This window comes from Xenopus laevis, chromosome 7L (assembly GCF_017654675.1).
Source record: "Xenopus laevis strain J_2021 chromosome 7L, Xenopus_laevis_v10.1, whole genome shotgun sequence".
In the NCBI taxonomy this organism is placed as follows: domain Eukaryota; kingdom Metazoa; phylum Chordata; class Amphibia; order Anura; family Pipidae; genus Xenopus; species Xenopus laevis.
The window spans coordinates 6,415,936-6,429,425 of record NC_054383.1 but is presented as its reverse complement, the minus strand read 5'-3'; the positions used below and the strand labels follow the sequence as shown (position 1 = coordinate 6,429,425).

The following is a 13,490-nucleotide window of genomic DNA, read 5'->3' as shown; positions in this document are numbered from 1 at the left end:
TCATCTGTCCCTCAAATCACTAACAGCTCTCTCCCTACACTAGCTCTTCCAAGCACACACAGGCAGAATGAAAAAACGCTGCAGGGCTTCAGTTTATATATGGAAGGGGAGTGGTCCAGGGGGTGTGGGGGTGGTCCAGGAGGGAGAGCTTCCTGATTGGCTGCCATGTATCTGCTGCTCTGGGGTGAGAGGGCAAAAATAAGCGCCAGCTAAGGCGAACCCAAATTGGCGAACGTCGCGCGACGTTCGCGAACATTCGGCGGACGCGAACAGTCGATGTTCGCGCGAATTAGTTCGCGGGCGAACAGTCCGCGACATCCCTAGTTCCTACCAGTCCATAAGCCCCACACCTAATGGAGTCTGATAAGATCAAAAATAAGTCTGTCCTCACCAGTGCACAGTATTTGTTAGACCTCCATCTGAATGATTAAAAAAATGATGTACTCAATAAAAGCTAAGACTCTCCTTCACTCATTTTATTTTCTGTCTCTTTTGCTTTGCAATGCCTCCCACCGGCCATAGCAACTATACCAGATTTGTCTCTTTCAGTTGGTTTCATCAGAACATCACAGGGCAGGAGGCTGAGACTCTGCTGAAATCTCGGGGGGTACATGGAAGTTTCCTGGTCCGTCCCAGCAGGAAAAGGCAGGGAGACTTCTCACTGTCTGTGAGGTGGGTGCCCTAGAATCCTTATTGATTCCTTATGCCATAAGGTTATGCTCAGTATGTGTGGAACTCCACAAGGCTGCTGTCTGTGAGGTGGGTGCCCTAGAATCCTTACTGATTCCTTAGGCTGGTACTGTCCAACTTTTACAGAGGGCCAGAATTTTTCTGACCTACTGTACGTGGTGTAGAGCCGATAATGGAAGCCAGTGTTTACCATTCTCTGTTTTAAACCACACCCATGTTACCACCAGACCTTTTAATACCACCTCCACATTAATGGGGATAACACACCAAAAAAACAAAATGTTTGGTGCTCACTGCAGGGATATCACTCATCACTCATAAGTGAAACAAGTTTGTTAAAGGAAGAGTAACGTCAAAAAATAAAAGTGTTTTAAAGTAATGAAAATATAATACAGTGTTGCCCTGCACTGGTAAAACTGCTGTGTTTGCTTCAGAAACACTACTATTGTTTATATAAATAAGCTGCTGTGTAGCAATGGGGGCAGCCATTCAAAGGAGAAAAGGCTCAGGTTACACATCAGATAAGCTCTGTCTGTCTAATGGTGTTATCTGTTATCCATTAGTTATCCTGTGCCATATAGCCGTTTTTCAATTTCCGCCATTGCTCCCCAGCAGCTTGTTTATATGAACTATAGTAGTGTTTTTGAGGCAAACAGATCAGTTTTACTAGTGCAGGACAACACTTAAATCCATATGCCTCTTAACATTAAATAAACCCAAATATACTGGTTTTGCTTCCAATAAAGATCAATTATATCTTTGTTGGGATCAAGCTACTGTTTTATTATTAAAGAGAAAAAGGAAATCATTTAAAAAGAATTAGTAATACAGGACCTGTTATCCAGAATGCGCGAAACCTGTGGTTTCCTGGATTATGGATCTTTCCGTAATTTGGATCTTCATACCTTAAGTGTACTAGAAAATCATGTAAATAGTAAATAAACCCAATAGGCTGGTTTTGCTTCCAATAAGGATTAATTATATCTTAGTTGGGATCAAGTACAAGCGACTGTTTTATTATTACACAGAAAATAATTTTTAAATATTTCAATTATTTGGATAAAATGGAGTCTATGAGAGACATCTTGTCCATAATTATGAATAACAGGTTTCCGGATAACGGATCCCATACCTGTACATGGAATGTCATGTGATACTCATACATAAAATTGATAATGCATTTATCCTGAAATGCACTCTGTGTTATCATGGGTCACTTATATGTAACAACTTCATTTCATATACCGGTAATAATATGAATTGTGAAAAAAACGGTGCTGTAATAATGCCAGATGTACAGAGCTTAGTTATTACACATGAAACTGCCACTGTATTTATCCTAGCATGTGTTCTAGCATGCATTATACATGGAATAGTCTACTTGTCTACTAGAAAATCATATGAACATTAAATAAACGCAATAGGCTGGTTCTGCCTCCAATAAGGATTAATTATATATTAGTTGGGATCAAGTACAAAATAATGTTTTATCACTACAGAAAAAAAGGAAATCACTTAAAAAAAAAATAGTAATTTAGGTATTGGTCCTGTTATCCAGAATGCTCGGGACCTGGGGTTTTCCAGACAACACGGGAGACAACCATCCTGTAATTTGGAGCTTTCTGGATAATGGATCCCATACCTGTACTGTATTTATCTTTTTATGTGATGTGGTATATTATATATGGGATTGGTGTTGAGAATGCCTTGAATTATCCTCTCCAACACTTGGGCCTGGTGTCTCACGGCAGAAACTGATCTTATTTCTACATCATTGCCGCAGGGTTGAAGACTCGGTGACGCACATCAGGATCCAAAATACCGGCGACTACTATGATCTGTATGGGGGGGAGCAGTTTGCTACTCTGTCCGAGCTGGTGGAGTTCTACACGGGGCAAGCGGAATGCCTGCAGGATACTAATGGGAAACGCATTGAGCTGAAATACCCACTAAATTGTTCAGACCCCACTAATGAGCGGTAAGAACATTTATTGTCAATAGTATCAACAAAATTCATTAATGAGTCATGATGCTGGTTCAGTTATAAATCTCTAGGATTATAATGTCATGCTTGCACATATAATAATATTTCCCCCTTTTTAAAATCTGTATTAAAGTGACCCCTACAAGCATCTGTAGTTTTTTTCTCCTGACAGGGTAATTGCGTTACTGGAGAAAAGCGTAAAAAAAAGGGTCTGAGCTGTTAGGGCCTAAAGGGCTGAACTATTTGGCTCTATAGATTAGGGGTGGTGCATTGGTTGGAGCAGTCCAATTAAGTTGACAGCGTAACGCAGCCCCTCTCTCACCTTGTTCCAATAGGAAGTGATGGATTCTGGGATTTGGAGTAACTCTTTCCACAGTGGGTGGTGCACAGATTCTCTGGAAATCAGAAGGACTTCAAGTCCCAGAATCCATCGCTTCCCAATGGAATAAGCTGAGAGGGGGGCTTTGCTTACGCTGTCAGTTTAAGGTAAGAGGGGAACTGGTCCCTGCGAGCACAAAGTTTATGATGGTTTCTGTGGTATCAGGTATGTCTGTGCGAAAATGTGTATTTGTTTTAGCATGCCAAACAGTGTTTAAAGGAGAACTAAACCCTTAAAATAAATATGGTTAGTGAACTTATTGCACGAGGCTAAAGTTTCAGCTTGTCAATAGCAGCAATGATCCAGGACTTCAAACTTGTCACAGGGGGTCACCATCTTGGAAAGTGTCTGTGACACTCACATGCTCAGTGGGCTCTGATTGGCTGTTGAGAAGCTAAACTTAGGGCTCGTCACTAATTATCCAGCAGAAAATGAGCTTCCCTGGCTGTAATATAAGCTGATGCTACAGGTTTGCTGATTATTAAATTCTGATGCTAATTGCACTGGTTTCTGTGCTGCCATGTAGTAATTATGTGTATTAATTACTAATCAGCCTTATATTGTGACATTTCTATTCTATGTGTACTGTATATTGTGAGTGGCTCCCTAAGCTCAGTAAGTGACAGCAGCACAGAGCAAGTGCAGTGAATCAGCAGAAAAGTAGATGGGGAGCTACTGGGGCATCTTTGGAGACACAGATCTTTACTGCTAAAGGGCTGTGGTTGCCTTGGGCTGGTACAGAAGCACAAAACATCACGTACAATATTTCTAGCTACTTCTTTAGTTGGGCTTTAGTTCTCCTTTAAGCATCTTTTCTGTATAACTCAACTGAATGAGCTCATGTCAGTAAGGGGGTATATTTTAGCTTTAATCCACTATTTGCCATATGGTCCAAAACCCTTTTATATTACCCTTTTGGATCATTTTATTATTTTGCCTATATCAGACTTTGGAGAAGGATATGCCCATTTATTTAGTTACCGTATTCCATATGAGCATATCAGATTCAGACGCATCACATGTATAGTTTTTCCATTAAGTGGTTCCTGCAGAGGAGCCTCAGCCCAGAGTGCGTGTTCTTATCTTACTCCACTGATAATGTACTTTACAGGATGCTGATAAACATATTTGCATGTTAGTGACGGAGGGTGAAGTTAAGCAGAAATATATTTGTAAAAATAAGTTTCCCTTCCCGTGGACTGACACACATTCTGTCCTCTTTCTGCGTTTAAGTTTAACATTTTAATGTGAAAAATGAATATAACGTTGTTATTTGTGATTGAAAATAATATGTCTGGTTGTGACAAAATACAGTTTGTACAAAAAAGTACCCAAAGTAAACAATATTATGGTTTTTAATGATACTTAGGTCACAACATTATGCAACAAATTGAATTTTGCTGTCATGAAGAAAACACAGTGTTAGTTGTACCTTATGTGTCAACAGTAGTTGTGTTTCCCCTATAAAGCAATAATACAGCATTGCCATCTCCTGGACCCAATACTCTGAGGGTGCCACTTCCATTTCTCCAAAGAGATGTATAGCCAGGCTGGAACTAAGGATAGGAAGACGAGACTTCTGCCTTGACCATGACGGGGCGCAGTTTTGTGGTTTTGTCTGAAATGTTACTCTATGCTCTGTATCACAACAGCAGCCCTTTCTACTCTGATTTATCTCTATCACTGTCTACTGTGGTCGAGGGAGATTAAAAGGAGAAATGGCAGATGGAGATAGCGGAAATGAGGAGAGGAGGCTCATGGAAAGAGACCCAACTGGAGAGGAGGCCTAGTGGAAAAAGACCCAACTGGAGAGGAGGCTCGTGGAAAGAGACCCAACTGGAGAGGAGGCTCATGTAAATAAACCCAACTGGAGAGGAGGCTCATGGAAAGAGACCCAACTGGAGAGGAGGCTCATGTAAATAAACCCAACTGGAGAGGAGGCTCATGGAAAGAGACCCAACTGGAGAGGAGGCTCATGTAAATAAACCCAACTGGAGAGGAGGCTCATGGAAAGAGACCCAACTGCCTACAGAGCACTTTAAGCATTTATAATATAGATAATAAACAGCAACCTGACTTCCAATGTTTTGGCACCAGTCTGGCCTCCAAAAATACAGCGCTTTGGACAGGACCATATTTTCAATATTGTCAGATAATGACCCTTGGCCTCCCAGCCAATCACAGGACAATTGCTGCTAAATGGTGGTAGAGCTGAGGAGGAGGTTCCCCACTTTCATGTTGGGCACATGTGCAGAATCTCTGGTGCCAGGCCTAAATACAGCCCAGGCTTTGAACACGAAATCCACGTCAAATGAAAAAACTGAAAATAAAATGTTCATTTCTAATACTTGGTTGAAAACCCTTTGCTGGCAATGACAGCCTGAAGTCTTGAACTCATGGACATCACCAGATTCTGGGTTTCCTCCTTTTTAATGCCCTGCCAGACCTTAACTGCAGCAGCTTTCACTTGCTGTTTGTTTGTGGCCTTTCTGTCCAAAGTTTAGTCTTCACCCTCTGTATTTACTTTCATGCAGTCTTCTCTTTATGGTAGACTTGGATATGGATATTCTACCTCCTGGAGAGTGTTGTTCACTTGTTTGGCTGTTGTGAAGGGGTTTCTCTTCACCATGGAAATTATTCTGAGATTATTCTGAGATCACCACTGTTGTCTTCCGTGGACGTCCCGGTCTTTTTATGTTGCTGAGTTCTCCAGTGATTTCTTTCTTTCTCACGATGTACCAAACTGTAGATTTTGCCTCTCCTAATATTGTAGCAATTTCTCGGATGGATTTTTCTGTTTTTGCAGCTTAAGAAGTTGTCTCTGTCCAAATATTTGTGTGGAAAACTAACAGAAATTTGAGGGAAAGAATAAATGAACATGTGAGAAATATAGAAAAGGGAGTAGAAAACCACGGTGTGTCCAACCAAGTATAACCATAATAAAAATGCTAAGGGTTTAAAGTTCTGGGGACTAGAAGTGGTAGCAAGTATGAATTGGAGGGGGGGGGAGATATGGTTAGAAGAACTACAAGACAGTAGATGGATCTTTAATATGCAGACATTAACCCCAGGAGGGCTAAACATAGATATGAATCTGAGAGCATTCCTATAGTACAACCACGACAAAATCACGGAAGGGTTTCAAATAAATAAATTCATACATAGTTAAATAAATAAATAAAAAAGCCACTTAGAAATGTTACTAAATTGTATCATATTAATTTATTTAAACACTGGCACTTTAAATTGAACTAAGAGTGAATTAATTTAAAAAAATCAAAACAATAAATAAAAAAATAGATAAAAGATGATTGCATTTGATGTAGGAAGACTAGAATAAGGCACCAACACAATATATAGGGGAAATAAGGCAGAAAACACACATAAAATCCATTTCTGGATGTGTATAAAGTAACATATGTTTTTAATTAATGAATTGTCACTGTATTGTTTATGTAACTAATAGGATGCACATGGTAAAATCTTGAAGTCATTTTTGAGAAAGATGTAATAATAATTTATCTCTGGGCCAAAAAGTCAAAGGTAATCTAGTATGGATAAGGCAAAGAAGATTTCATAGAAATACAAACCTACATAGAGGCATAAAGTGTTGAATGTAGGAAAAGTTTCATGGCTCTGTAAGGAATAGATCATTTAATAGTTGGAAGTCCACATGGCTGATTTCTATAAATCACTATCCAAGTCAGAGGGACATGCCCCAGTTCCAAAGACAGTCACAATGCACAAATTATATCAAAAAGATATATATCCCAAGGCTTTTTTTTAGTAAAAATAAATTATTTATTAATAGTCACATAAAAAAATTTGTGGTACATACTGACCCCACATGGCCCACCTTACGCGTTTCGTACCCTCCTGCACTTAGTCATAGGTGTCTCAGTAAAGAATAGAACTTTTTAAGATTTTTAGGACATTTTAGTAGATACATCGCCCTGCTGCCATGACAACCCGGAAATGCAGAGTAACAAGCACACTGATCCGGTGGAATGCAAGCTGAGTTGAAGGGAGGGGAGTTGCCATGGAAACCGGACGCGACGGTCTTTTTAAGTAAAACACGCACAATAGGCACCGTCACATACCTCTGAGGAAGCCGTTTGGACTGGCGAAACGCGTCAGGCAAAAGTGACGTTATCACGAGCAGCGGGGAGGGCCACGAGGAGAATGGAGGAGAATTTAACTTGCCGGCAGAACCATCATTCTCCATACTCCAGAAACCAAACCTGCATAAGGACTTGTGATTATATGCCATCAAAACTTTTTTTTTTTGAAAGAAAAATTTTAAATAAATAGAATTATACTATGGAATCTTTATGTTCCCTTTTCGGAGCCAAACATACATTTTGAGGAGGATCTACACTGGGAAATAATATACGTGCTACACCCAGATTGGGTTTTGTAAGTAGCCATTTCTGCTAAATTGGTGAAGGCTGCGGGAGTGAAGCGGTGTTGTCAGATTTAACAGATTTAACTGTTCACCATAATAATCGCACAAATAGGAGCTATATCCACACACGGTGTTATATAACCTAATTGGAACATACTACAATATTGTGTTTCTGATCTCTCCATTGCCCCAGGCTCTGGTCCACCATTGTAATTGTGATTTTCTATATACAGTGGGGAGACTGTGGAAGGATCCGCGGGAAGAGATAAACCTAAAGGACAAACTAACCTTTCCTTTTTTCCCTATTTTATTACCCATACTGTAGGTGCCCTACAATACTAAGAAATAGAACCTGCCAAATGTAGAAACTACAGAAGACAGAATACAAACTGACTTCAAAATAATGTGTAAATGCAAGTTCTCTTGAAGGCAGTCTCTGCACTGGTGGCTCTGACTATTGAAACAATGCATCAGAAGCCACATAATACAGTGGGACAATATGCCGTGGAAGGTGCAATATTTGGATGTTTGTCATGGTCAGAGCTAACTGGCGTCTTCCAACAGGTGGTATCACGGGAACCTGCCAGGCACGAAGGCTGAGAAACTGTTGCAGAAGGCGGGGGAGCCCTGGACCTTCCTGGTTAGAGAAAGTCACAGCAAACCTGGAGATTTTGCCATTTCCATCCTAACCCCAGAGCAGACAGACGGGGCGCAGAATGTGATACACGTCAAGATAAATGCAGTGGTAACTATGACACAATACAGTAGAACCCCAATTTTACATTTTTCAGGGGAATAGTAATAAATGCTGTAAACATGTAAAATCAAGTATTATGCATAATATATAATATATAGGTGTAAGGTGTATTAAATACATAATATATAGGTGTAAGGTGTATTAAATACATAATATATTGGTGTAAGGTGTATTATATACATAATATATAGGTGTAAGGTGTATTATATACATAATATATAGGTGTAAGGTGTATTATATACATAATACTGTATATTGGTGTAAGGTGTATTATATACATAATATATAGGTGTAAGGTGTATTATATACATAATATATAGGTGTAAGGTGTATTATATACATAATATATAGGTGTAAGGTGTATTATATACATAATATATAGGTGTAAGGTGTATTATATACATAATATATAGGTGTAAGGTGTATTATATACATAATATATATGTGTAAGGTGTATTATATACATAATATATAGGTGTAAGGTGTATTATATACATAATATATAGGTGTTAGGTGTATTAAATACATAATATATAGGTGTAGGTGTATTATATACATAATATATAGGTGTAAGGTGTATTATATACATAATATATAGGTAGGAAAATGTATAGGTGTAGGTATTAAATACATAATATATTGGTGTAAGGTGTATTATATACATAATATATAGGTGTAAGGTGTATTATATACATAATATATAGGTTTAAGGTGTATTATATACATAATATATAGGTGTAAGGTGTATTAAATACATAATATATAGGTGTAAGGTGTATTATATACATAATATATAGGTGTAAGGTGTATTATACACATAATATATAGGTGTAAGGTGTATTATATACATAATATATAGGTGTAAGGTGTATTATACACATAATATATAGGTGTAAGGTATATTATATACATAATATATAGGTGTAAGGTGTATTATACACATAATATATAGGTGTAAGGTGTATTATATACATAGTATATAGGTGTAAGGTATATTATATACATAATATATAGGTGGGACCACAAAAAAAATGACACATGAGGGAAAACTTTAAACCAGGGAATATAAAATGTCATTGTACTTTATATTTCTATATAGCATACCCTGTTAGAAAAATTTTGACTAAAAAATCCGAATTTATAGTGAAACAAACCTAGAATTATTCTGGATTTATTTTTCCCCCGAGGATCCGAAAATCAGCCATCTCAGACCTGCCAAGGTTGTATTTAAGTCAATGGGAGAACTCCTGAAGATATCCTGATCTGAGCAGGATTTCATGCAATAATCCAAAGATGGTTTTCAGGAAGATTCAGATTTTCGTACGATTTTCACAGTTTTTTCTATTTTCTTTACGGCACTGGAAATTTTCCAGAAAATCTAATGATAATTAAGGGGGAAATAACACGAACGGATTTGGTCGGAGTATATTTCAGAAAATAATGAGATATTTTTGAATTTTGATAAATATCCCCCTAAATGTCTGTTCCCCATTATTTACCAAAGTCATTGACTGATTCTCTGTAGGGCAACTCTTCTGTGTTCTTTCCCATGGTCAGGGAGGCAAAAGTGAATGCACATGCCCAACCCAATGATTGTATTTCATATATCACTGTCTGATTTCTCCTCTTGGGACTCCCACAGGCTCTACAGAAGCAGGAACCCAAGGTCCACAATGACCATAAAGAGGGACAAAGGCTGGAGAATAAAAGCGAGAACCACTATGAGAAAAGTTTGCCCTGTGAGTCTCCTAAAGAAGTCTCTCACCTTCCCTTTAGAACACTACTTGACACCCACATTTTATCTTTGATCTTGCTTAGAATCCCTGTGATCTCCTGATGAAGTCTCTCACCTTTTCTGTAGACCACTACTTGACACCCACATTTTTCATCTTTGATCTTACTTGGAATACCTGTGATCTCCTGATGAAGTCTCTCACCTTTTCTTTAGACCACTGCTTGACACCCACATTTTATCTTTGATCTTGCGTAAGATGGCCATAGATGTTGAGATTTTTAAAAGATCCGATCCTCATCCTGAGACCACGATTATCTTGGAACGATCGTACGAATTGTCCATCAACTAAAAATGACCAATTTGCCAGGAAAACAAAGGGGAGCTGCCTGCTTGTCCCTGCAAACATAGATAGATTGCACTGGGACCGACAAAGATTTTTTGACCTGGCCGATCAATTTCCTGACAGATGTCGGACGAAAAATCTTAAAATGTACGATCGTTCGAATCCCACTAACCGCACGATAATTTCGAAGGATTGGTTGGACTTCTCAAAAATTGGTCGTTTGGCAATAAGAATCGTCACGTCTATGGGGAGCTTTAGAATCCCTGTGATCTCCTGATGAAATATCTCACCTTCTCTTTAGACCGATACTTGACACCCACATTTTATCTTTCATCTTGCTTGGAATCTCTGTGATGTCCTGATGAAATCTCTCACCTTCTCTTTAGACCAATACTTGACACCCACATTTTATCTTTGATCTTGCTAGGAACCTTGATTCATAAAGTCAAAATTTTCCAATATGTATAAACACAACTTTCTCCTTTCATTTTCTGTTCTCAAATTCTTTTTTCTGTTCCCTGGAAGCTTTTATTCATTTTTTAAATAATCTTTTTTTTCAAAACCTACTAGTATGTTCAGGTTTTAAAGGTAAGTTTACTCAAATCTTAATCCCTCACTAGAAGCCTTCTCTGAGATAAGTGATCCAAATCTCAAATAATTTTTTATTCTGGCACAAAGTACTGCACTTCCTCTTCGTTGGCTGCTCTCCTTCCCATGGTCAGTCAGGGGTAAAATAACTTGTCCTAACTAAAAGTGCACATTAAGATTTTCCCATTGACTGATCATGATTAATCCTTATGGGTCAGGGGAATTCACATAAACTGATTTAATGATTATTGACCTATATATCTTTCAGGGGAATATGAGAACAGGCTTTGACACTTGAAGAGAAGTTTCACCTTAAGACACCAAGTTATTTTTGAAATAAAGTTCTGGATTCTGTGACTCAACTTGTTCTAACCGATAAGTGATTAAATAAAATTACAAGTTCTTGATACCCTTTATGGAATAAAGCTCAATAAAAGTAATTATGTATCTGAATATGTTATCGCTTGATTGACTTCATGTAATTACTATGTTTATTGAGAGACTGTTTTATAAAATTATCAGAGGATAATCCCAAAATAAAGTATAAGATATCACTTGATATGGCTCCTATATATCAATCCCTAAAGAAGAACAGACGTCAGAAGGATAACAAAATATGTAAAATTAACTGTTAGTATGATGTAGAGAGTGATATTCTGAGACAATTTGCAAATGGTTTTCATTTTTTTATTATTTGTGTTTTTTTTTGCGTTATTTAGCTTTTTATTTAGCAGCTCTCCAATTTGCAATTTCAGCCGTCTGGTTGCTTGGGTCCAAATTCCCCTAGCAACTGTGCACTGATTTGAATAAGAGACTGGAATATGAATAGGAGAGGCCTGAATAGAAAGATGAGTAATAACAAGTAGCAATAACAATACATTTGTAGCCTTACAGTGTATTTGTTTTTTTAGATGGGGTCAGTGACCCCCATTTGAACGCTGGAAAGAGGCAGAAATGTAGTGAAAAAATATAAGAATATTATGGAACTCAAAGTTGACTTCTAATATCCTTATATTTTTCAACAGGGTGGTACTTGATTTATTATAATACTCGCGTTTCAGTGAGTCATGTGACAGAAATGACATCACTAAGCTCCGATTGTAAGCGATGACATCACTATGCCCCGTTTATAAGGATATAATTTTACTGCTCTCGAGAATTAGAAACTAATAAACCTAATACTGTGTTGTTGACCACATTTCTGTCAGAAGATAAACGATAAGGTAAGATGGTGGCACGGCTATGGGCACTTAGTTAGTCCTACATGTATCTCAGTCACGGCCTTTTCTCAGGAGCACAAACACCACTGGTCAAGTTTCTAGTTATTTGTTATTACCTGCCTTGCTCAGTATCATATATCAGTAAAGTAGGTATTGTTAGTAGAGTATTTGTTGGCCTTGATACGTGTCTTTTGTTACCTTCCTTGTTCCGTGACTATGTTGTTGTCATTCAACTCCCCCTGGTGACCAAAATGTTACCAACAAGTTATATTCTTCATTTTGACTACGTTAGCTATTACTATAACAATAAACCCCATTATTATTCATTAAGCCTTCCCATGGATATAAACAGGTCTTTCAAATCTATCTGGAAAAACAGAATCCAAAAAACCCAAATCCAATGAAATCCAACTCCTCTTTTCAGCAGTGATAAGTGTTTAATCACTTGTATAATTTATGCTCCTTCGAGAGAATTACAATTAGATATAGTAAAAACAAATTCTGAGACAAATTTTAAGGGGGTTATTTATCAAAGGTGAATTCCAGGGATTATAAATCCAAATGCCAAAAACTCAAAAAATTCTAGTTATTTTTTACTATAAAATCTACATTTTGAATAAAAAATAAACTCTAATGTTTCAGAATTTATTATACCCCGAGAATGGAAAAAGTCAGCGTCTGAAAATCAGGCATCTCAGACCTGCCAAGGTTGTATATAAGTCTATGGGAGAAGTCCTAAAGATATCCTGATCTACGCTGGGTTTGTGCAATAATCTGAAGATTTCATGGTTTTAGAGCTAAAATCTGAAAAATGTGCAAGGCTGTTTTTTTGCACGTTATTTAAATAAAAATCTTTTGTACCTGCCCTACAAAGAGTGTTTGTTGAGTATACGCCTATATGCAATAACTGATATCAGTAGTGATACCAAAGTAGCATATAAGTAAGCGATATTCTGATACAATTTGCAGCAGTCTGGTTGCTAGCATCCAAATTCCCCTAGCAACCATGCATTGATTTGAATAAGAGACTGGAATATGAATAGGCGAGGCCTGAATAGAAAGAGAAATGGATTAATAAAGATTCATAAAACACACACAATAAAATGGAACCATAAATCACAAACTCCATGAGATTCAGTGCAATATTTCTCGCAATTCACAGTATTTCTAATGTTGGCAGTAAATGTTACAATTAATTCTAACGCCCCGTATCAATATGTGCCGCGTATCTATCAAGTACGGTGCCACCCGCTTCATCTATTAACCCTCAGGCTGAGATTGAGCCAAACATCAAACTAATATCAGAAAGGACTAAAAATAGAAACATAAAGTATATTTCAAATACTCCCAGAAGAGCAAGTTCATTTTAAATAGAGATTTGACTTTAGA

At 37.6% G+C, this 13,490-nt stretch overlaps 1 protein-coding gene across 1 annotated transcript; it reads left to right on the top strand.

Moving 5' to 3' along the window:
• The first annotated feature begins 487 nt into the window (after nt 1–487).
• Nucleotides 488–2,687, top strand: LOC108696044 (tyrosine-protein phosphatase non-receptor type 6-like). Its single transcript, XM_018225029.2, has 2 exons — nt 488–672; nt 2,474–2,687. The coding sequence occupies exons 1-2, from the start codon at nt 503–505 to the stop codon at nt 2,670–2,672; spliced, it is 369 nt and encodes a 122-aa protein (XP_018080518.1). The 5' UTR covers nt 488–502; the 3' UTR covers nt 2,673–2,687.
• The last annotated feature ends 10,803 nt before the right edge of the window (nt 2,688–13,490 follow it).